Source organism: Protomyctophum bolini (genome assembly GCF_963924005.1).
Source record: "Protomyctophum bolini genome assembly, chromosome: 23".
In the NCBI taxonomy this organism is placed as follows: Eukaryota; Metazoa; Chordata; class Actinopteri; order Myctophiformes; family Myctophidae; genus Protomyctophum; species Protomyctophum bolini.
In genome coordinates, this window is record NC_137884.1 from 19,617,440 (window position 1) to 19,641,126 (window position 23,687).

The following is a 23,687-nucleotide window of genomic DNA, read 5'->3' on the forward strand; positions in this document are numbered from 1 at the left end:
CTGAGAACTTAAAATGAAACCATGGAAATGGACCGTTACGGGTCCATTTCGTTAAACAAATTACTTAATTTACAGGAAGTCTACACAATTAGAGAAATCTAGAAGAATTCTTATTTTGATCAACATTTGCTGTTATCTATCCTATCATTCCTATGTCACCACGTCAACACAGCACGAAACTGAGGATGTGGAACATCATATTCAACAACAACAACATTCTAAGACAATTGTTTTGGGTCTGAGAGGCTAAATGGTGGTTTTTAAATGCTGAACAAATAATCCACCTTGACATGAAAAGGGTTGAAGACCACTGTATCTAGAATGTATAATGCGAGGCAGAGAAAGGCACTGTCTCACTAGACACAATGGATCAGTGAGACCTTTCCCACTGTATGCACTGCAGCCCTGCAGAGCATTCCTCTCTGTTACCGATTGATCGATGCCGACTCAAAAGTGCACTTCATGTAATTACTTAGCCTCCAATGCCACAGAAAGCATGCCCAGAGCAGATAAAGAAAGCCAAGAGCAACACAAACGATGGTGCTTTGTACATTCACCATTACAGGAAATTCCTCAGCGTTCATTGCACGCAGAGGAGTTTGCTGTGAAACGCAACATTAAAGCATGCAATAACAGTATACAAATCAACACATTCATATCTATCTACCCCTCCAACCCCCCAAAAAACAAAACAAAACAAACAAACAAGAAGCATATCCTACATCAGGGGTGGGCAAATCGTCCATGGCATGGCTATATATACATGTTTTACGTCATTTTATGTCATGGCAATAATGGCTTCTGATTCTCATTCTGAAATAAAAATCAATTCACCAAATATCGCACATTTTAATGCTACGATTTTAAAATCGAATTGTGTATTTCGAATCGTGTTTAATGAAAAAGAATGTTTGTAATTGTATTTAAAAATGCAAAGTAATCACAATAATCGCAATATCGAATCGCAACGCAATTAAGAATCGCAATATGAATGGAAGCGGCACCCGAGGTATCGAATCGGGAGGTATAAGTGGATCGACCCACCCCCCCCATAGCCAACATAACGTGACCGCGGGTCAACGGAGTCACGGCGCCATCAGAACCAACCTCGCTGTTGATGTCGGCCCCGGCGTCGAGCAGCATCTGTACCATGGCTTCATCTCCGCGGACGCAGGCGTACATTAGAGGCGTCATCCCCTGTACGAGAGAGAGAGAGAGAGAGAGAGAGAGAGAGAGAGAGAGAGAACGAGACACAGCAGAGAGGCCACAGTTAAGGTGCGTTCAGACTTGGATGGTCGGAGCGGCGCGATTCCATACAAAGTCAATGCTAAGACGAGAAGTTGCGAACGGGTTGCGGCGCGGCACAAACGGGACGAACCGAGGCGATTATTTCAATTGAAGACTCTGAACACACCTTTAGACTGTCTCTCACCCATAGAGTATAAAGACTGAACTGCCCCCCCCCCCCCCGCTATTCATGTCAGTGGAAGTTGCTCAGTGGCGTTTTGAAGCACCCGGAAGAGCCTTCTATACTTCCGCCTTTGATGATCGATTTGGGATCAGTCCCTCCTCTTATACCACTAGGGCCCCGTGCTTCAACGTTGGAGAGCCTCACTGGCCCCTTGGTCTCAACCAGGGGTTCCAGGTGGTCCTCATGACTCTTGATTAGATATGAACTAAAATGCTCTGTATAAGCAAAAGCAATTAGGCCAATGTGACATTGCGACAGATACATACACTATACTACATAATACTATATTGTAGTATAGTGTACACAAACTGACACGAAAATAATAAGTTAATTATTTTAATGTTTTCCGGCCACAAACAATTAAATCCCTCCTTTATAGATAATTAGTTCTTGCTGTTTCCGATGTTGATTTGACACCCCTAAAAATAACACTTTGCACACCACCGCAACATATGCAACTACTAGCCTCCCCGCAAATTCAACACACCTACACACCGTCTGCTCCAAGTCGCAGGATGAAACCTGCTGCAGGAACCAATATTTCACCTACTGTTATTGCAAGAGTGAGGGAATAATCTCTACGTGATCTCTTGGTATAGCAGCACATTCTTGTTTATCCCATTCTGGACCGGGAACCCCTTTTGGTGTTTTAAGCAATTATGTTATACTTTAGCCATTGAAAAATAGCAGATCTACATAGCTCATAGCTCTGCTATTTTAGTAAAGTCGTGAAAATGTGGCGCACATTTGGAATATACATTCTTTCAGAACGAACATTTTTAACGGTCGGAGGCCAAATACATACTGTATAATTTTCGGGGTCCTTGACGTTTTTCAGAAAGCTGTCATGATTTATTGATTGATTTGTAGAATCGTTCTCAGGTCTAAATGGGTTATAGACGCTATAGGCTCAACCAGTGCACCTTTACGGACAAATAAAGCTGTCTCTTTTTTTATGAGACGCTGTATAAAACACAGCTGGCATTCATATGTCTGATTAGAGCCGTACGTTGTGCTGCACCAGAGGACTGATATACAGAGAGGTCCATGTTGACAGCCTTTATCCTCTCGTGGCGACGCATTCATAAACATATCCCGTGAATTAATAGCAACCAGCGACAGGCAGATCAGGGCACTCTGCCCCCCCCATAATGAAATACACCTGTACAAAGACACTATACTGATTTCTATGACGCCGCCATTCATTAACGGCATTTTGTTCCTTGCTGCCATTCACCTGGCTTTAATGGTGGAAATAAAGTGCTGTTTATATTAGCATTAGGTGGCATTAAGAGAGAGATGCCAGTCAACACTGTTTGTCATATTATTCACACAACTACAGCACTGCTACAACATGCATTCGGTTCTGGCCTTTCAAAGCTCAGATTCACGCTTGGGGAATAAATTGACCTGCCAGCAATATACTGCTGACTTGCAAGTCACGCAACGAGGTGAAAATGCAGGCATATTTTGGCCGCGTTCGGAAATAGCGCACTGAGCAATGCAAACTAATAGGCGAGTGCGGGCCGGTGCGGTATTTTTCCGAACGCGCCCTATAGCTTGTATAAACTTAAAAGGTTAAAGAGAATCCTAGACTACTACATTGAACTTAAACAGGCACAGCCTCCTCCTGACCATGGAAAGTCAGATTGCAAATTATAAGCAGTGGTGGAAAAAGTACTCTGATGTTAAAAGAAATAGAAATGCCACCATGTAGAAATACTCTCTTACAAGTAACAGTCCTGTATATATATTCAGAATTTCACTAGAGGTAAAAGGTATTAGCACTAGAATATACTTGAAGCACAAAAGTAAAAGTACAAATTCTCAGAATTTTGTCCAATTGTTTTTAATATAGCCGATGGGCTATCTTCTAATAGACAAACTGTAAGACAAGTCTTAACCCATTTTGACCTGAGATCAGATTTCTAAAACTTTCTTCTACATCCTGACAGTTTTCTGAAAAAGCTATGTTTCTATGTCAGTCGCTGATCTACAAGCTCGTAGCTCGTGTGTAGGCTGTCTAACATGTGAGTAAAAGCAAAGAAATATATATATAGTTATATACTGTGTATATATATATATATATATATTAAAAAAAAATTACTCGATTCAATTAAATTAAAGAAAGATGAGGTCCCTCGTTTTGGCACAGGCGGGTCGTGGAGAGAAGAACGAGGTCCCGTGTTCTTGGCACTAATACGGTTAATTGGTTGCTGCTTGATGTGTCTAAATCTGCAAACTAAATTGTAACAAAAAGTTTTCAAATAATTGTGAAAAGTAAAAATGTACCCCTTCCCTGAGATGTAGTGAAGCAGAAGTATTGAACATTACATACTTATAAGTGAAAGTACCTAAACATTGTGTAAGTACAGTACTTGAGAAAATGTACTTACTTTCCGCAAGTGCACATACGCTATTCCACTTAAGGCCACGAGGATAACCAATATTTCCGTTGAGTGAGGAAGGTGGAAAGCCCACAATGACATTAACACCTGGACACAGTTTTACCGGGTTTTATTGACCCAAATGACCAACCCATCTGTGTTGGCACTATGGTAGCAAGGTAATAAGAGTTGTAGTTTCAAGGTTATGGCAATTGTCTCTTAAATCTTTTCTAAGCTAAAATGACGGAAGGTGACATTTACCTGCACAGCAACGAAGATTATAGATTCTAAGAGTATATGTACCGGCGATGAGACATTTTGGCCGATATCGATATCCGATATAATTAATTACCGATGTCGATATGATCTCATTCTGTATTAAGATACGAGTTTAAAAAGAAAAAAAGAGTCTGCCGTGAAAGAATATATATTCAAAGATTTGCACCGCGTTCTCACAATTTTTAAAGAAAATAGCAGATCTATACAAGCTCGCACTTGGTGTCGCACCATGAGCTTGTAGATCTGCTATTTTTCAACAGCTAAAGTTTAAAATAATCGTTAAAAGCTAAGGTGACACGTGCGTTTGTTCCCGTTTTATTTTTATTTATTTTTCTGTGGCATATATGAGTGTAGAGTAGACTATAGGTGTGGTGTCGGACCGGACGGACCTGCTCGCTCATGCTGTTGATGCCGTCGGGGCCCAGGAGGTTGACGGCCTGCTTGACCAGGTCCGTTCTGCCACAGTTGAGCATCCTGAAGCCCAGGTCCTGCAGGAACTTGGCCTCCGTGGACGTGGCGTCCAGTTTCCTGGAGGCGCAGAAGCAATCGTCTGCCCTGCGTGTGTGCGTGCGTGGGGGGGGGGGGGGGGAGACACATTTTAGACATGATGCACCCGACATGCATGACCTTTTTTTCGCTGACAAAAACTAAATGGAACTACATATAAACTATAGCCATGATGACTAAATATACTGATATTTTTTGTCAACAAATAAAAACTAGACTAAAATGTTAGGGAGGTACTAGTGGAGAAGAGACCCAGTAGTAGTTTGGTTGCACCTTGGCTGTTGCGCTCTGAAAATAGATTAATAGAAAAATGTAGATAGTGTAAAATCTGCCTTTACGATGCCATCAAGGCACCGCCAAAATGCATTTGTCGACGAAATGAACTGTAGATTGAGTCAAATAAAACACCAAAACATTTCAGGTGACTAAAATATGACTAAAACTACCGGTAAATGAAAATGTATTCAAAAGACTGTCAGGATCAACACTGCGATAGGGATGCATGCATCCATGGACAGTTGGACACATACGCCCGTCGCCTTTGCAGTGAGTGTAATGAAAGGGAATAATATATATATATATATCTTGGTAAAATAAATTGAAGTCAGGGACCCAGCTTTGAGAAATTATTTCAAGAGCTGAGAAGTGAAGTTAATTCAAAGTCAATCGAGATCAGTTCTGCAAATGGAAACTGAGTTTAATTTAAAATTTGTGCTTTTCATTGCTCTGCTTTGATCATTTACTACAGTGGCTATTGCGACGCAAAACATCCAGCTGTCAATCATTTTTTGTCTTGTTACATACATACTTTAACATCTGTGCGTGTGCTTTAAACACTTCACTTGTCAATTAAGTTGTTGAACGTGTGCTTTTTTTTTGGAAAGTTTCCCAATTATTTTTTATCATACTACTATGTCATTATTTTGAGAAGGTTTTCTGATTATAATGACTTCCAGGACCCCCCCCCCCCCCCAATAATATAATGGGCTTCTATAGATAGCCTAACTAGATTTTAGAGCGAACGCTTAGCGCTTCTCAACAAGTAGTAGTATAATTAAGTGTGCTGGCACTCTCCCATTAGCACCATGCAGCTTAAATCAATGAACTATACCAAGTGCGTGCGTGCGCCGTGCGTGCGTGAAGAGTGAGACACACTGAGACAGAAAGAGAAACAGACTGATTTAGAAACAGTCGAGCCGTATAGAGAGAGTTTGTTAGATCAGTGGTTTTCAACCAGCGGTCCTTGAGGGGGTTCCAGGTGGTCCCCGCATGCTAAATGATGGAGAGATGCTAACCAAATGGACCCTGTCCCTTATTATTATTATAGATCTTTAACTCTTGAGAGCGTATAAGTAGGGATGCTCCGATAGGGGTTTTGGGGCCGATATACCGATCACTGATAGTTTATCTTATGATTGGCCGATACCGATACTGAATGTTGCAAATTTTAATATTTCCAAAATTATTATGTCAAAACTGTTCCTGTGTGTGGGGGGGAGGAAGGGGAGAATGTTTAGGCCTGTCACAAAAATGCAAAATGATATTATGCTCTATATATCTGATCGACATTTATACCACTTAAATGGTGTAAATTAAAAGTTTCTCCAGATAAGGTAAATTGCCGATCACAGATAGGGTATAAATGCCGATTACCGGTCAGTGTGAATATCGGTGGATAATTGGATATGGCCGCTCCCTGGCTGATTATCGGAGCATCTCTGCCGGAAACCATTTCAATTTACGCCTTGATATGAAAAGGGTTGAAAGCCACTGTGTTTGTTAGATAGATAGATAGATACAGTAGAAAGATAGATAGATACAATGGATGGATGGATGGATAGATGGATGAATGAATGCAGTGTTGTTTTTGTCAGCAAATTTCTATTTTAGTTTTAGTCATGACTCATATTCTCCTGAATAGTTTTCACTTAGTCTTAGTCACATTTTAGTCACCTGGAATGTATTAGTGTTAGTCTAGTTTTAGTCGACTAAATGTCGACGGCCTTGTTGCCGTCATAATGACTTATTTTACACTTGCTGAAAATAGCCGATCTACAAGCTCACAATGCGTCGCAGCGTCGACTAAATTGTCAGTATATTTAGTCTTATAGTTTTAATCACCATAGCATAGTTTTAATTTAGTTTCCATTTAGTTTTCTTCAGTGGAAACGGTAGTCGACAAACATTTTTCGTCTTATAGTTTTAGTCGAGACGAAAACAACACTGAATGGAATGAAGGTCATCACGTCCATACATACTTGAGCTGCCGCGGCTCACAGTCCACCCCGGGCAGTAGATAGATAGATAGATAGATAGATAGATAGATAGATAGATAGATAGATAGATACATACTTGAGCTGCCGCGGCTCACAGTCCACCCCGGGCAGCAGCAGCCGGGCGGCCTGCCTCACGTCGTCGCTGTCCACGGAGAAGCTCCGCCGGTGCTCCGTGTGCGCCACGGCCACCCGGATCCACTCCATCAGCGGCGGCAGTACCAGGAAGGGCCTGCAGAGGGAGGGAGGGGGGCGCACAGTTCGAGTGTAAAGGGATAAAAGTATAGCGACATGCCACAGGCAAAAATCCAGATTTTTTTCAGACATGACAGCGCATACGTCCAAACAGAAAGGTCCTATCTGATCTGTATTAAACGACGCTGAACTCCAACATTGCAGCTGTACGAACAGCTTGAATTATCCTCTTTCTATCTGAATGTTTTTGTTTCATTAAAAGATTTAATCACATGCACCTGTGTGAACCCAGTGGTGCAACTCCCCTCTCTCCTTCTCTCTCTCTCTCTCTCTCTCTCTCTCTCATTAGCAGGCAACAGTGCAGCACTGTCTCTCTCTGTTTCTGCATGGCACAACAGCGCCCCTACTGGTACTCATACTGGTGCTCATGAACACATACATAGGTGAACCAACACATAGGTGAACACGGACATTGCTGGTTGTAGGAGTGGTTGCACCACTCAAAAACAGACATGTTATGAGCTGTCCCGGTGGAAAAGTGATGCATGTGCATATAACTGTGCAAGGAAAGGAAAGTACTTAAAAGAAAATAAATCGCAGTGACTGTTAAACTTGCTGTATCAGCAAACTTTCTCATTAAAGATATAGCCTTAGAGATTACTGAAAATGTCATTTCCACCGGCTTAATATTCATAATCTCCATCTCGTCTTCGTCTGGACTGCAGAGATTGAGACCTCAAGGCTGCAAAGTGAAGCCCTAATGCTATGTCATTAGCTACTTTAATCAAAAGCAGTAATGAATGAGTCATCCCAGGTCGACACGTTCCTATGTCATGGTTTATTCTCACACCAGACACGGTGCACCTGTATATTTTCTAATCGCCCATCCTGTAAATTGCCTGATAACCTTCAGCTTGTATCCTTTCTCTCTCTGTGCCGCCGTTGCGTCTTCATGTCAAACCCTTTCCCTGACATTCTAATTGTGACATGATGCCATATGGATGCCGTCCTCGGAGAGCAGCAGGATTTATTAAGCCAACTAGAATTTCGCCCGCCTTCGGCGGGCTCATCCCAGTGTCGTTGCAGCGCAATATGGGAAGAAGGAAATTGCAGGAGTTGACAGACTCCACTTCATGTTTCAGCTGTGTTTTTAAACTCAGTAGTGTGCCCTGCACACAGCGCACACTCGCAATTGCAGCTGGAGGGCGACGCGACACACACACACGCCACACACACACACACACACACACACACACACACACACACACACACACACACACACACACACACACACACACACACAGAGCGATGTGTGGATAAATCAGAGATTTGGGAAATGTGTTCTGAATGGGCCTGAATATATGTGTGTAGTGTCCTTTTGTGCACTTAAACCTCTCCAGCTGATCCAAAATGCCGCAGCTGGCTTGGTCTTCAACCAGCCAAAATTCTCACATGTCTCCCCCCTGCTCCGTTCCCTCCACTGGCTCCCGGTCGCTGCCCGCACAGAATACAAAACTCTGATGCTGGCATTCAAAGCAACCAAAGGTATGGCTCCCCCATATCTTGCAAGTATGATCGAACCCTACAAACCCTCCCGCTCACTCAGATCAGCCAACGCAGGGAAGCTGGAAGTACCCTCACTAAAAACGCCGGGACAACACTCCACACGTCCCAAACTCTTCTCCCTTCTGGCTCCAAAACTGTGGAATGCACTTCCCATTGCAGTCAGAACTGCAGCATCACTCCCAATCTTCCGCCGTAGTCTGAAAACCCACCTTTTCAGACTCCATCATGGCCCATAGCACTTACCCCACCCCCTTAGATAGCAATTCTGTAGACTTAGATAGCATTTGATACAGTCTTATAGCATGTTATGTAGACAGCATAAGTGCATTGTATGTGCTATTGTCATAGCACGTCATAGTACATATGTATAGCATAGTAGTATAGATGTATAGCTTATATGTATAGTTTCATTATAGATATTCCACTGTTACTTTCTTAGCTTACGCATGTTTCATGATAAATGTTTTTATGTGATGTATACCCATGCTTTTTTGTTCTTGCTTAATGTAAGTCGCTCTGGATGAAGAGCGTCTGCTAAATGCCTAAATTGTAAATTGTAAATTGTAGGCTGCAACAATGATTTCATAAAGTGTAGTTTAGTTTTGAACAGGCAACTAATGTAGTGATAGATTAATTGAATGGGCCTGAATAGATAGATAGATAGATTTCTTTATTTTTGTGTCATGCACCAAAGGCGCCCAGCCCACATGGGCTAATTGGGCTTACAGGACACACCATATCATTGCATTGAATATTGCATTGTGTACAATAAACAGATATGTTTTGTTGATATTCCCTTTTTTGTTTTTACACAAACAAAACATTCTGCCTTATTTCCCACGCCCTGCATAAAAAGTCTGCCAAAGCGCACACTCGCAATTGCAGCTGGAGGGCGACGCGACACACACACACACACACACACACACACACACACACACACACACACACACAGAGAGCGATGTGTGGATAAATGACTGAGATTTGGGAAATGCGCACGCAAGCACAGAATGCACGGCGTGACAGGATTATATAGGTCACCCGTTTTGGTGTGACACACACGGCTTCCACATTTAGCTTCATACTGGTTGAAAGTGTCCTTCCAAAAATATTTTTTTTGCTCGAAATTCTTATTCACAATGACATTGAGTTGTGGTGTTGTTTTTAGGGTAATTGTTGCATAAGCGCTATTTCGCACTGGAGTCCCGTGAGGCGGGCCATCTCACTCCCCTCCCCTGTGTCTGAAGCAGCTAGCATGGAAGCTATATGGAACCTTTCCCTCCGAGTGCACACAACCATGCCGTTGTCCACGCGTCCATCCGATAGCTTTTAATGTAAATGTCCCATCCACTGAGCAAAAGCGATATAAGCGCCTTATTCATTAATTCGATTCATTTGGGTGTGGGGCTGTGCAGTGCTGTGGGCTTTAAATTGTGACGGAGGCGAGCTGCTGCTGCTGTTCGACTTCGAGTCGCTGTCTATGGAGCAGTATAGAGTAGGCGTGGCGCAGCATTAGAAGGGCGCAGCAAATACGACATTGAGGGGTAGAAACCATCCCGGTCGCGTGGTTGATCTAACGCGTGTGTCACTGTGAAGGACTGGCCCCATTAAGTGAACGTAGTTGGCGTAGTAGACGCCAACATGACGATTCTGACGTAGGCTGTAGAGGTTGAGCAAGAATAGCGTGTTTGAGAAAAGTAATATTTAAACAGTAAATAAGACATTTTTGGCGAATGCAATGTAGTCTATATGTTTTCTGGGAGTGTGGCGAATTTATTTAGCATATAGAGATGTCTGGTAAAAGTGTGGTTTGGTCGGAGAAAGCTGTTGGATAAACGGCCATGTGCTTATGTGCCCCTGTCTATTAGGGTAGCAGGATGGGCCTGAATAGATAGATAGATAGATTTCTTTATTTTTGTGTCATGCACCAAAGGCGCCCAGCCCACATGGGCTTACAGGACACACCATATCATTGCATTCAATATTGCATTGTGTACAATAAACAGATATGTTTTGTTGATATTCCCTTTTTTTTTTACACAAACAAAAGATTCTGCCTTATTTCCCAGGCCCTGCATAAAAAGTCTAAACTCAGTAGTGTGCCCTGCACATGTAGTAACGGATGGGTTATAAATTATTATAATACTGTACTGCACTCCTTAGTATTGCACTGTACTGTAATGTTGTCCTCTGTACTGTACTTTACTGTACGTCTTTACTGTACTGTACTGTACTGTTGTTAGTGTTGTTATTGTTGTTTTTCTTATGATTATTATTATTATTGTTATTATTATTACATGCATTATTGTTCTGATGTGAGCTTGTTTGTAAATTAGTGAGTTTACAAAGAAGTTTATTGTTATTATTATTATTATGATTATTATTATTAGTATTGTTATTGTGATTATTACATGGATTATTGTTGTGATGTGAGCTTGTGGCTGACTGACTATCTAGAAAATGAAAACATGGCACTTCATTTAAAATAGGTTACAGACCCCTGTTATATGCGCTTGTTTTGGGATTATTTTTATAGACCTATTTACTTGTTTCTATGAGACATGGCAACAGCAGCGAAAGGCATCCACGTCTTTCTCTTGTGAAATGCTGAGATTAGAAACGACCATAATTATTTCATTTCTCAACCTTAAAAAATAAATAAAGACATCTCCATAATCCTTGGGAAGTGTGTGTAGCAAAAGTAGTCGGCATTGTCATGGTTGAAAGTATTCATGCAACACTGACGCTGTAAACTGTGTGATGCTAACGCGCTAACACCGTTAGCATGGTCTGTGTTGGTGAAAGGGAAAAGGATAGATATGAAACTACTGGCCAAAATAAATGTCATAGAAAACACAACACCTAAAATCGGAATGTGATGGTGACCTATTGAGCACAAACAGACAATCATGATTTGCTTGCTGGACCTATAATTAATTTATGTGCATTACATTTCCACCTCGCACATATAAATCAAGCCACAGTGCAGTCAGAGAGTAGTTCACAGGTCACACACAGGAGCAGTGAAAGGGGGAGGGGACTTGGGATGGCAGTGTAGAGTAGGCACGACATTGAGGGGTAGAAACCATCCCGGTCGCGTGGTTGATGTAACGCGTGTGTCACTGTGAAGGACTGGCCCCATTAAGTGAACGTAGTTGGCGTAGTAGACGCCAACATGACGATTCTGACGTAGGCTGTTGAGGTTGAGCAAGAATAGCGTGTTTCAGAAAAGTAATATTTAAACAGTAAAGAAGACATGTTTGGCGAATGCAATGTAGTCTATGTCTTTTGTGGGAGTGTGCAGGTTTTATTGTGCATAGAGAGATGTGTGGTGGAAGTGTGGCTTGGTCGGAGATAGAGCACGAATGAACGGCCAGGTGCTCATGCACCCCTGTCTATTAGGGTAGCAGGATTTGTATTAAACCATTTTGGCCTGACGTCGAAAATTAAAAACAAAAAAAAGTCTTCGAAATCCTGACAGTTTTCTGAAATACCCATGTTTCTATATCAGTGGTGCTCAATATTGCATGTCAAGGAACCCAAAAATTTGATGTAAGAGGCTGCTGAACCCCATCTAAAAAATATGTTGTTTCAGGGACCCCCCCCTGAAGCAAAGATTTAAGTAAAAATAAAAATCTAGATTCCAAATTTGCGCCACATTCTCACGATTTCTCGCGCTATGAGCTTGTAGATCTGCTCATTTTCAATAGCTAAATTATAACATAATGTTTAAAACACCAGAAGGGGTTCCTGCCCAAAATGGGTTAACGTAGTGAGAAGGGAGTAGAGAGAAGGCTCACGTCTCCATGCAATTATTACCGGTATATATCTACAATATGCAGTTTCAGTGGGCTGTGATTCAAGACGTTGAATTGCCCAAACCGATACGTGTGAACCGAAACGATTTGAAGATGTCCTTCTTGTTATTATAGTCATAGATGCAGTATACACCACTTATTATTCAATAATTCATAATAATATAGGCTTACATACATTAATGTACAGCATTGATGTTGGATATAAGACAGAAAATATTGCTCTTATCTTTCTTCAGCAAAAGAAGAGAATAAACGCAACATCTTATGTAGGTCACTCACCACAAAGGATAATCAAAGCAGGAGTCTGCTTTGATGAAACGGCACTATAAAACTCCCTATAGTTAAAGATAACATAATATTTCTCTATGTGAAGGAGAACGTTAATGTGTGCAACGTGGAAGGTTCTTGATTGGAGCCTATATATGTTTCCAGAAGCCCAAATGCACGAGGGGCTTATCTGAATAAAAGGAGTTAAACTCCGTACAAAGCCATACACCTAATTAATCCATTTGTAAACCATGATGCGTTGTGTTTTCACTGTCCAACTCCCTTTGCGCCAACCAGTTTCCTCATATACAACAAAGTTTACTCTTTCTACACCTATACTGTCTGCCAGAAATTCAAACGCATGGTAAAAAACTAAACCACACAGGCTTCTTCGGCGTCTTTGGCTGACTAATTTGACTGTATACCGGTGCCTCCGCCGCCTTGATAAAACTTGTGTTTGACATATTTTTTTAATCTCTCAGTTCTGGAAGGGAAAGAAACGTGGAGCCAGCTGGGCCATGCAGCGGTTGAGAGCCAATATACATGAGCTTATGTTTGTGAAGATGACTTTCTATTCCCTTCTGTGAATCTTCACTTCTTTATACACGCCGACATCAAATAACAAAACACCTCAAAGACAAGTGTATCTTCTTTAACCCATTTTGGGCGGGGAAACCCCTTTTGGTGTTTTAAACATTACGTTATAATTTAGCTATTGTAAAATAGCAGATCTACAAGCTACGAGCTTGGTAGTTCTGCTATTTTTGAAAAGTCGTGAAAATGTGGTGCAAATCTTTGAATATATATATTTCAGAGCAGAACATTTTTAACTAAAATATTTGCTTCTGGGGGGTCCCTGGAACAACATATTTTGAGATGGGGGGGGGGGTCCGTGGCCCAATCGAGATAATTCTGGGGGTCCTTGACATGAAAAAGGTTGAGCACAACTGACATAGAAACATGGGTTTTTCAGAAAACTATTAGGATTCATAGAAGCCTTTTTTCAGTCCAAAATGGGTTAATCTCAGCGTGTATCTCCGTCATCCCTCTATGATGTTATCCAGTCTGTCTACCATCATCCCACGCACACGTCTTTGAACACAGTTGTAAAATAGAGCATTGTCTCTCGAGGGACCAGGCAGCGAGCCACCATGCTGACATTGTCACTCTCAATCCGGCATTCCCTGCACTGCTCCGGGGTCACCACCACCACCACAGCAATTTATCTCCTCTCGGTGGAGAAGAGAGAAAGTTTGGAGGAGGATGTGCCCACCGGGCTCCATGCATGGGAGAGAGTTGGCACATACAGTACAGTACAGTACTACCAGCCCACGCAGTGCGTCACTGCCTCTGAGTTTCTAAAGTATTGTAGGGCCATCCGTAGCAACCCTTAAACCATTCTGACCTGAGATCAGATAAAAAAAATGTCTTCTACATCCTGACAGTTTTCTGAAAAAGCTACGTTTCTATGTCAGTCGTTCTTCGATTTAAAAGAAATAGCAGACGTACAAGCTCGTAGCGCGCCACTCGGTGCTTAAAACACGAAACACCAAAAGGGGTGTTGTTGGGAGCTGTAAAATCTTTTGAGTACTTTTTCTCTATATCTATTTATATATCATTATTTATATTCATAGGAATAGAAATAACGGCGATGGGGTCGCACATACCGAGAACTGCTTTAGTTTTTATTCTTGCATAATGAATAATAGACAAACGTTTAGGCTAATAAAAACTAAAGCAGTTCTTGTTGTGTGTGCGACCCCCCCCCCCCCCATCGTCGTTATTTCTATTGCATGATTTGAACGGGTGTGTAACGCACCACGAGTCAGAGCGGCGGTCACGGTCACAAAGAAAAAGTGATTCATTCACTAGGAAAACAGAAAGGGTTTTTTTTTCTTTTCACTCGCCGTTCGGTCTGCAAGGCGACCTTGGACGGCTCCACGTTGGGGTTCTCCCACTCCATCTGCGGACAGTGCATGAAGTAGCAGAGGGTGTACAGGGCCTCGGGCTCCCAGTGCACGGAGGAGCCGCTGTTGGCCGCCGTCGTCGTCTGGTGGGGGTGGTGGGGGTGGTGGATGGGCGTGGTGGTGGTGGTGCCGTTGCTGGGGTGGTTCTTTATGTGCAGCGGCTGCAGGTGGTGCATGGCCCGCGACACCAGATCACCTGGAGAGGAGAGAGAGAGACAGTATGGCCTTGTGGTTAGAGTGTCCGCCCTGAAACTGGGAGGTCGCGGTTCGATCCCCGGCCGGGTCATACCAAAGACTGTAAAAAAATGGAACCCAATGCCTTCCCTGCTTGGCACTCGGCATCAAAGGGTTGGGTTGGATTGGATTGGGGGGTCAAATCTACTAATCAAATGATTCCCGAGCGCGCCACGGCTGCAGCTCACCGCTCCTTGGCTGCGTCTCACTGCTCCAAGAGATGGGTCAAATGCGGAGAACAAATTTCACTGCGGTAACATGTGACAAATCCTATGACTTTGACTTAGAGAGAGAGAGAGAGAGGGGAGACGCAACAAACAGACACGGTGAACAAACAAACAAACACGGCCTTAATTGAGATAATGACACAAAATTAAAAGTTATTCTGAGACGCACGTGGAAACGCATGCGTGCAGCCGTGCACACACACACACACACAGACACACACGCACACAGTGACACACACACTCACACACATACGGTGGGGGAGGATATGTATTGGTCATTATCCAGTGGTGGAAAAAGTACTACATTTCTTAAGTAAAAGTAAAGTATAAATACTGTAATATAAAACTAATGTTACAAGTAAAAGTCTGTACTATAGTGATGCTGTTCTGAGCGCAGAAATGCAGCATCTTATGATCTTGGACCTGCAGTCAATTCATCAGGACAATCAATGACTTTATCGATCTAATTACTGGAATTCGGTGGAATGATGGAGGTTCAAGGTTAAAGAGAAAACCGAAAAGTACTACTACTGACTGCATTATTTAAGTTGCATGCACGCGCACGCACACACACACACACACACACACACACACACACGCACGCACACTGTCTCTGTCTGTCTCTGTCTCTGCTTTGACTTTATATTTTACATCTATAAAAATAGCAGCGCTGTCCTCTGAACTCGTTTGATTATTCATGCTGTCGTGCTGTCAAAAGAAAAACAGAATGCCAGAACAAAAGCACAATGCTGGATGACATGGCATGTCCTCCACCCTGCTGCGCCTATACGATAGCGTCCATCCTGTCTCATGCTGAAGGTTGTCGGCGGAGTTCACAGGCGCTCACACAAAGCGGAACGCGCGGCTCACGTCACTTTGCACTACAACTCCAGGGATCTTAAATGACAGCTTTTGAGAAACTTAAAACTTGGCTTTTAAAAAAAAAAGCATGGTTCTCTCTTAGCGACTTAACCCATTTTGGATATATATATTCCAAATTTGCGACACATTGTTTTTCAAAAATAGCGCGGCACTCTGTGCCACGCTATGAGCTTGTAGATCTGCTATTTCTCAATAGCTAAAGCATAACATAATGCTTAATCGCTTACGATATATTACAGTTTCTCCGTCGCTAGATCGCGGCTTGCTTCCGCTATGTTGGGCGATTCAGATGTTTTCCCTCCGTCCACTTCCATTCTAAGCGCGATATTTAGCACGTTTTTCTCGGAAATGAAACTCAGACGGAGGTGATATCGCAACCTTGCGGTTTACGATATCAGCGTTTCTGATAAGGATGATGGTGGCTCGAAAATGGCTGACAACTACTTCCGGTTCACCGGGGGCAAATCGCGGGTTCTATATCAGCTCGAAGTTCGAACCCACAAAAAAGAAAGCTGATCTACAAGCTAAACAGCTCATTGTGAGCTTGTACGTAGAGATTGTATATGTCGTTGCACAATAACATATATACAGTATAGGGCTTGAGAGTTTAACTAGTGAGCCCAAAGACTATATGGCTAACCTTCACAGACTTTGTTTTTGTTGCGTATACGTATTGTCACTGCCAGTTTAGTTTGATTGCACTACACACCAGTACAGTGCAAAGACTTTCATCTCCAGGCGCAGGGGAACAGCCTGCGTCCGTCAGGCACTGTGCAGAATACCGTGGAAACGGGGAAGTATAAGTAAAAAGGAAGAAATTAACCCATTTTGACCTGGGAACGATTCTACAAATGTCTTCTAAATCCTGACAGTTTTCTGAAGATCCCCATCTGAAACTATGTCAGAAGCAAAGATTTGAGTTAAAAACGTTCACTCTGAAAGAATATATTCAAACATTTGGGCCACATTTTCACACCGAGTGGCGCGCTACGAGCTTGCATGTAGGTCTGCTATTTTTCAACAGCTAAAGCATAACAACATAATGCTTAAAACACCAAAAGGGGTTCCCGCCTAAAATAGGTTAAGGACTAACTAAAGAAAGAACAAACCACCAAAAGCAAAAGTATAAAATTACTTGTCATTCCTGCTGCAATTTCACAACAACAGCCCTCCCTTACTCGGAGGGAAACGAACCAAGAGAATTGGCTCTCTCCCCCTAAGCTCGCACACACACGCAAAAAAAGAAAAGAAAAGGAAATAAGGAACTCCAACATCACAGCCGTAAATAATAGACACACCCTCCTCCTTCGATCAATTTCAAACTAGTGGAGGGGCCAAAGCTATCAGTTGAGGTTCTTCAAAGGTTTTCAGGGGATTTGTCACAAAAGCTTGTATACAACAGATGATACCGCTGTACCAATTACCTCTTCCTAGCCTCTGTTTTCTTTTTCCTTTTTTTCCTTCATCCAAGAGAGCTGAAGTGTGCAGTGGTGGAAAGTAACTAAGTACATGTACTCAAGTATACTGTACTTGAGTACAATTTTGAGGTATTTGTACTTTACTTGAGTATTTGAATATTTCCAATACTTACTTCTACTCTATTACATCTGAGAGGCCATTTTTTTCTTCTTTCCATTTACAATTGTTTGAAAACTTTAGTTGCTAGTTACGTTGTAGATTTTGATCATCATTACAAAACATACCGTAACCACTTCAGCCGACGCATTGTGAGCTTGTAGATCTGCTATTTTCAAATTATTTTTTACACAATTGGAAACTTGGAAACGGGACATTCTGTAGAAAGAGTATCTATACCTTTGGCACATTATGTACATTGTAATACTTTTGTACTTTTGCTCAAGTAAATATTGAATTCTGAACTTTTCCTAATGTTTGCGATGGATTCAGAATAGAATCCAGCTGAATTACAAACCATAGCAGAGAAACCATATACCATAGAAATGAAATGGAATAGAAACCACTGTGGGTTATGTTAGTAGAGTAGACACCTTTACAAACACATTGGTGAAGACATATCTTGGTAAGAAAATTATTCCCAGATTTCACATTATTCTGATAATATTCTCTGACTATACTTCCCTTGTTTCAAGGTCGTAGCAGTGTTGATTTCGCTGACTAAAACTAAGACGAAAAATGTTCGTCGGCTACCTTTTTTCACTGACAAACTAAATGGAAAGTGTGTGTGTGTGTGTGTGTGTGTGTGTGTGTGTGTGTGTGTGTGTGTGTGGGGAGGTCTATATGGCTATTGAGATGCAATTCAGTCAGACTCATTGAAAATAAAGTAGTGATTTACATAGCTGTGTGTTTGGGACAGTAGTCTTGCTTGGTAGTTTTACTTTTGAGATGTAATTGAGTCACTAACTTAGTACTAGAACTTAAAATGATATGGTTTGTGATCAATTGAGATGTAAATCAGTCAGTAAGTACTGGAACTTAGAACGACGGGTCAGCGTTATAGTCCTATTGCAGTACCATTCATTACAATAATGTCCTCAATATGCATACTGCTCCACAACCTGCTCATGTTTTGCATTTCAAATACTGGGCAGGGCGTGACCGTAACTATCGGAACTCGCTCTTTTGTATAAGACTTAGTCAGCGCATAGTTGTTTATCTATTGTTGCCTTCTAAAGGGTATTTCATGTGATTGACTGGAATTACCACACAGTAGTCTACAAAAAAGTAAATAACAAAGAAACAAAAGAAAAACAGAAAACACCTCTGACTTGTTTGCCTTTATTTGTGACTGCACAACCATTATTTATGCTACGTTTACTTGCAATTAATCGACACTTTCATCACAAAATAAATCATCATGCAACACTTTTATGTAGATGTGCTGATATTTATCAGCCTCTATTTAATCAGATTGTTTATGGATACTGTCCACACTAAACATATGTATATGGTATGTGTACAGCTGTACGCACGTGACATTTTCAGTTTGTTTGTACTCATTGAAAATAAAGTAGTGATTTACATAGCTGTGTGTATGGGACAGTAGCCTATAATGTGTGAAATGATGATGGATCATTTGCAATTGCTATATTGTCTATAGTTTTACTTAGTACTAGAAGTTAAAATTATATGGTTTGTGATCAATATGGCCTACATGCTTGAGAGTGAGAAACTTGTCCTTGTTCATCATGTTCTTCTCCATGAACAATCCTGTTGGATTTTACAGTATTGTAATGGTTGTGACTGCACAACCATTCTTTATGCTAAGTTTACTTGCAATTAACCAACACATGAATCAAAAAATAAATCATCATCACGTGTGCATTTTCTGGTGTCTTTTAAGGTTGGACATTTCAGAAAAGTGTTGTCCACACTGATCACACCCATAGGGTTTCTCTCCAGAGTGAATTCTCTGGTGCTTTTTAAGGTTGGACATTTCAGAAAAGTTTTGTCCACACTGATCACACCCATAGGGTTTCTCTCCAGTGTGAATTCTCTGGTGCTTTTTAAGGCTGGACATTTCAGAGAAGTGTTGTCCACACTGATCACACCCATAGGGTTTCTCTCCAGTGTGAATTCTCTTGTGGTTTTTAAGGCTGGACATTTTAGAGAAGTGTTGTCCACACTGATCACACCCATAGGGTTTCTCTCCAGAGTGAATTTTCTTGTGGCTTTTAAGGCCTGCCATTAGAGAGAAGTGTTGTCCACACTGATCACATCCATAGGGTTTCTCTCCAGTGTGAATTTTATGGTGTGTTCTAAGGTTGGACATTTGAGAGAAGTGTTGTCCACAATGATCACATCCATAGGGTTTCTCTCCAGTGTGAATTTGCTGATGGCTTTTAAGGCCTGCCATTTGAGAGAAGTGTTGTCCACACTGATCACATCCATAGGATTTCTCTCCAGTGTGAATTCTCTGGTGTTTTTTAAGTTGAGATTTGTAATGGTAGCGTTGTCCACACTGGTCACAACTGTGTGGTTTTGGTTTAGCCAAGCTTCTATGTTCATTTACTGTTGGTAAGACAGGGAGGCCAGACTGATGACGCAACACTGGATTGGAAACAAAGATAAAGGAAAAACACATTGAGAGGTTGAATTCAATTCAAATTACAATGAAACAAAGCAGAAGATTGAGAATGCAATGTTTGAATTATCAAAATATGACAGGTGAAAGGGGCAAGTAACATACCATGGTCTTTGGGTTCCTCCTGTTCAGCAGAGTTGAGGTTGACAGAGTTCATCTTCTCCTGAAGTCCACAGTCAGATCTGATCAGAAATGATTGATATCCTGGAGCAGTTGTGGAGAACTGACACAGAGCAACTCTTATTATACTAGAGAGCCTGAGGTGGAGCCACTAACTGCTTGGATTGATAGGCCGAAGAGGAGAACAATAGAACCATCTCTCAGCCAATCACAACCTAACACACTGCTGCATGCTCCACCCCTCCCTCCTCCCCAGGCATGCTCTAACAAGAGACCTGCATTCCACAAATTCTTGATACTTGATACCCAACAGCTGGAGCAATTAAGGCACTCGGGAAGGGAGGGGAGGCGCTCCTTCCCCCCTCCCTTCTCTAGCTGCTGCTCGCCTCAGAGCACTGGCTCAGAGGTAGTGTTAAATCAGGTTTTAGAAAGCAACTTGCGGGCCGCAGAAGCGACGTCGCGGGCCGCATGCGGCCCGCGGATCGCCAGTTTTACATCCCTGCGTCTAACTATATCCAATACATATATGTATGGACATTATGTACATAGTATTAAAAGCATACATGTATGTACTGTATCAGTACAGTGAATTGTTACTGAAGCAGAGACATAATTCCTTCAGTCACAACAGAACCAAGTAGAGCCAGCTCTGATGAAGATACAAATTATCCTTATACTGTGATCTTCACTTATCTTACAAAATGTTATATTCTTTAAAATTACAAAGTTTACTATTTAATCTCTATTTTATGTTACTCGCTAAATGTGTGAACACACATGAACACACAGCACTCCTACAAGCCACAGATTAACAACAACTCTTGACTCTGAACATTTAACCGAGATACATAAATCACAAGTAAAAACAATGAGTTTACCAGTTATTTGTTTTCCAAGACACAAACTGCCTCCCACCCCTGCACTAAATAGTACACAAGTCATCAAACTATTCTACATTCTTATAATTAAGTTGCTTTATTATCTAGAAGACAGTTTTCTGGTTTCATAGGACTGGTGTTGTTTTGTACAGTATTTTATAAAATGACCGCTTAGCCCACATACAAGACAGTATGTCTCAATTAAATTAGCAATCATGTTTCCTCAAATCAGCAAGGAATGCACAAGTCCAATACTTTACAGCAGAGGAAACAAGAAATTAGATTGAAAATCACATTCATAGCAAGTGGAAATATTTCAAACATGAATCTGTTTAATGTATAGTTTAGCCTGCTATTTCACCATTTGAACCAAGTTACACTCATTTGTTGTTGATGTGTGCATGGGCGGGGGGGGGGGGTCTATATGGCTATGCTATAGAGCACCGCAGTCCCGCCCCCTTTCAGAAAAGCGAGACGGTTACGCCGCGGACAAAGCCAATTCGGATCGTGACGAATCATGACAATGAACACAATATTTTGGGACGATCAAATAATTTATAAGACGAAAAACAAAACAAATAGTGTTGTCTCCTGACTTTCTTTTCTTCTTTCTAATGATTTGATCGTCCCAAAATATTGTGTTCATTGTCATGATTCGTCACGATCCGAATTGGCTTTGTCCGCGGCGTAACCGTCTTTAAATAAATTATATTAAAAGTGCCGATGGGAGGATGCATGAGGCTTCCTGGGCCACTCGCTTTTCTGAAAGGGGGCGGGACTGCGGTGCTCTATTGAGAATTATTATTGTGAATGGAAGGAAAACATACAAAGCCAATCCAACAAAGGCACAGTGAGCTTTATCTACACTACAGCCATGGTGGCAAAATGTTTAGCTTGTTTGAGTAAAGCTGGTATTGACAAGAATGTGATCTATTATTCTGCATATTCTGCTGTGAGTTACATTTGTATTCATTTAAACCCATATTGGTGTCCTTGTATGAGTCTTCTCACGTTCCACTTGCTATTCAAGCAGAACCATTCAGACAGATGTGACGATCAAGTACACAGATAAACCTAATTTGCACCTGATTGCTCCAAATGAAGCTGTTAAATGGTGTTTATAGTATGTTATTGTTCATAACAGCATCTTCATTTATCTTGCTGTTACATTGTGTTTTATTGCCTTCTAAAGGGTATTTCATGTGACTGGAATTACCACACAGTGCAAACAAATTAAGTAGAACAAAGAATTAAGTGGCATTATTATCTAGAAGACAGTTTTATGGTTTCACAGGACTGGTGTTGTTCTGTACAGAATATCATAAAATGACCGCTTAGCCCACATACAAGACAGTGAAGAAAATAAAAGCTACAATTAAATTAGCAATCATGTTTCAGCATTTACTCAAATCAGCAAGGAATGCACAAGTCCAATACTTTACAGCAGAGGAAACAAGCAATTCGATTGAAAATCACATTCATAGTAGTGGAAATATTTCAGTTTAATCTGTTAAATGTTTGCCTGCTATTTCACCATTTGAATACCATAAATATACTGACAATTTCGTCAACAAATAATAACTAGACTAAAATGTTAAGAAGGGACTATAGTGGACAAGAAATCCAGTATAAGTCGTTTTACAATTGGCTGCATGCTGAAAATTGTAGATTGTAATTGTAGATCTGCTATTTTCAGCAAGGGTAAAACCAGCCATTACGACACCATCAAGGCCCGCCAAAATACAATTTAGTCGACTAAGTCAACTGTACATTTGAGTCGACTAAAACTAGACTAACACTAAGACATTCCAAAGTGACTAAAATGTGACTAAAACTTTTGCTGCCAAAAACAACACCGGGCCAGAAGGTCATTGCTGATATTCCCTGTGAGTGTGCCAAGAACTAGTCACAAAAGTATACAATTTAATTCATATAGCGCTTTTCAAGGTACTCAAAGTCGCTTTACAGAACAAAATAATAAAATCAATTTTATTAGGAGTATCGGATCGGCCCTTATTTGGTCATATCGGTATCAGCAAATATCGGTATAATATATATATAACTACAGCCTATATCCTGAGATGATGATGATGATGAAGCTGTAGTAGGAAATTCAGATGGGGAATCTCTGTAGCTACACAGTGGTGGGAAAAGTACTCAAGTAAAGGTCTGGAATTCAAAATGTACTTTTGTAAAAGTACAAAAGTATTGGCATTATTCCGTACCGAAAGTACTACTCACTACACTCACATTGTGACGCATTGTGAGCTTGTAGATCGGCTATTTAAAAATATATATGTTTAAGAATAACAATGAAAGTAACTATAGTAACTAAAGTTTTCAATTAAATATAGTGGAGTAAAAGTACAATGTTTGCCTCTGAGATGTAGTGGAATAGAAGTTAAAGTACTGGAAATCGGAAACAAATGCCTCACAACTCTACTTAATTATAGCACTTAACCCATTTTGGGCGGGTACCCCTTTTGGTGTTTGTAAGCATTTTATGTTAGACGTTAGCTATTGAAAAATAGCAGATCTACAAGCACTCGGTCTGCT

The 23,687-nt window shown here is 41.3% G+C and overlaps 1 protein-coding gene across 1 annotated transcript in view; it reads right to left on the bottom strand.

Moving 5' to 3' along the window:
• The window catches only part of LOC308310980 (ankyrin repeat and BTB/POZ domain-containing protein 3-A-like), a gene marked incomplete at its 3' end in the record, with an annotated part of 179,924 nt that overhangs the window by 26,177 nt on the left and 130,060 nt on the right, over window positions 1-23,687 (bottom strand). Inside the window, exons 3-6 of the mRNA XM_080757473.1 lie at window positions 14,668-14,923; window positions 6,997-7,149; window positions 4,527-4,692; window positions 1,108-1,197 (exon numbers count right to left, since the gene is read on the bottom strand). Coding sequence (XP_080613599.1) covers window positions 1,108-1,197; window positions 4,527-4,692; window positions 6,997-7,149; window positions 14,668-14,923 — 665 coding nt within the window. The remainder of the gene's footprint in view (window positions 1-1,107; window positions 1,198-4,526; window positions 4,693-6,996; window positions 7,150-14,667; window positions 14,924-23,687) is intronic.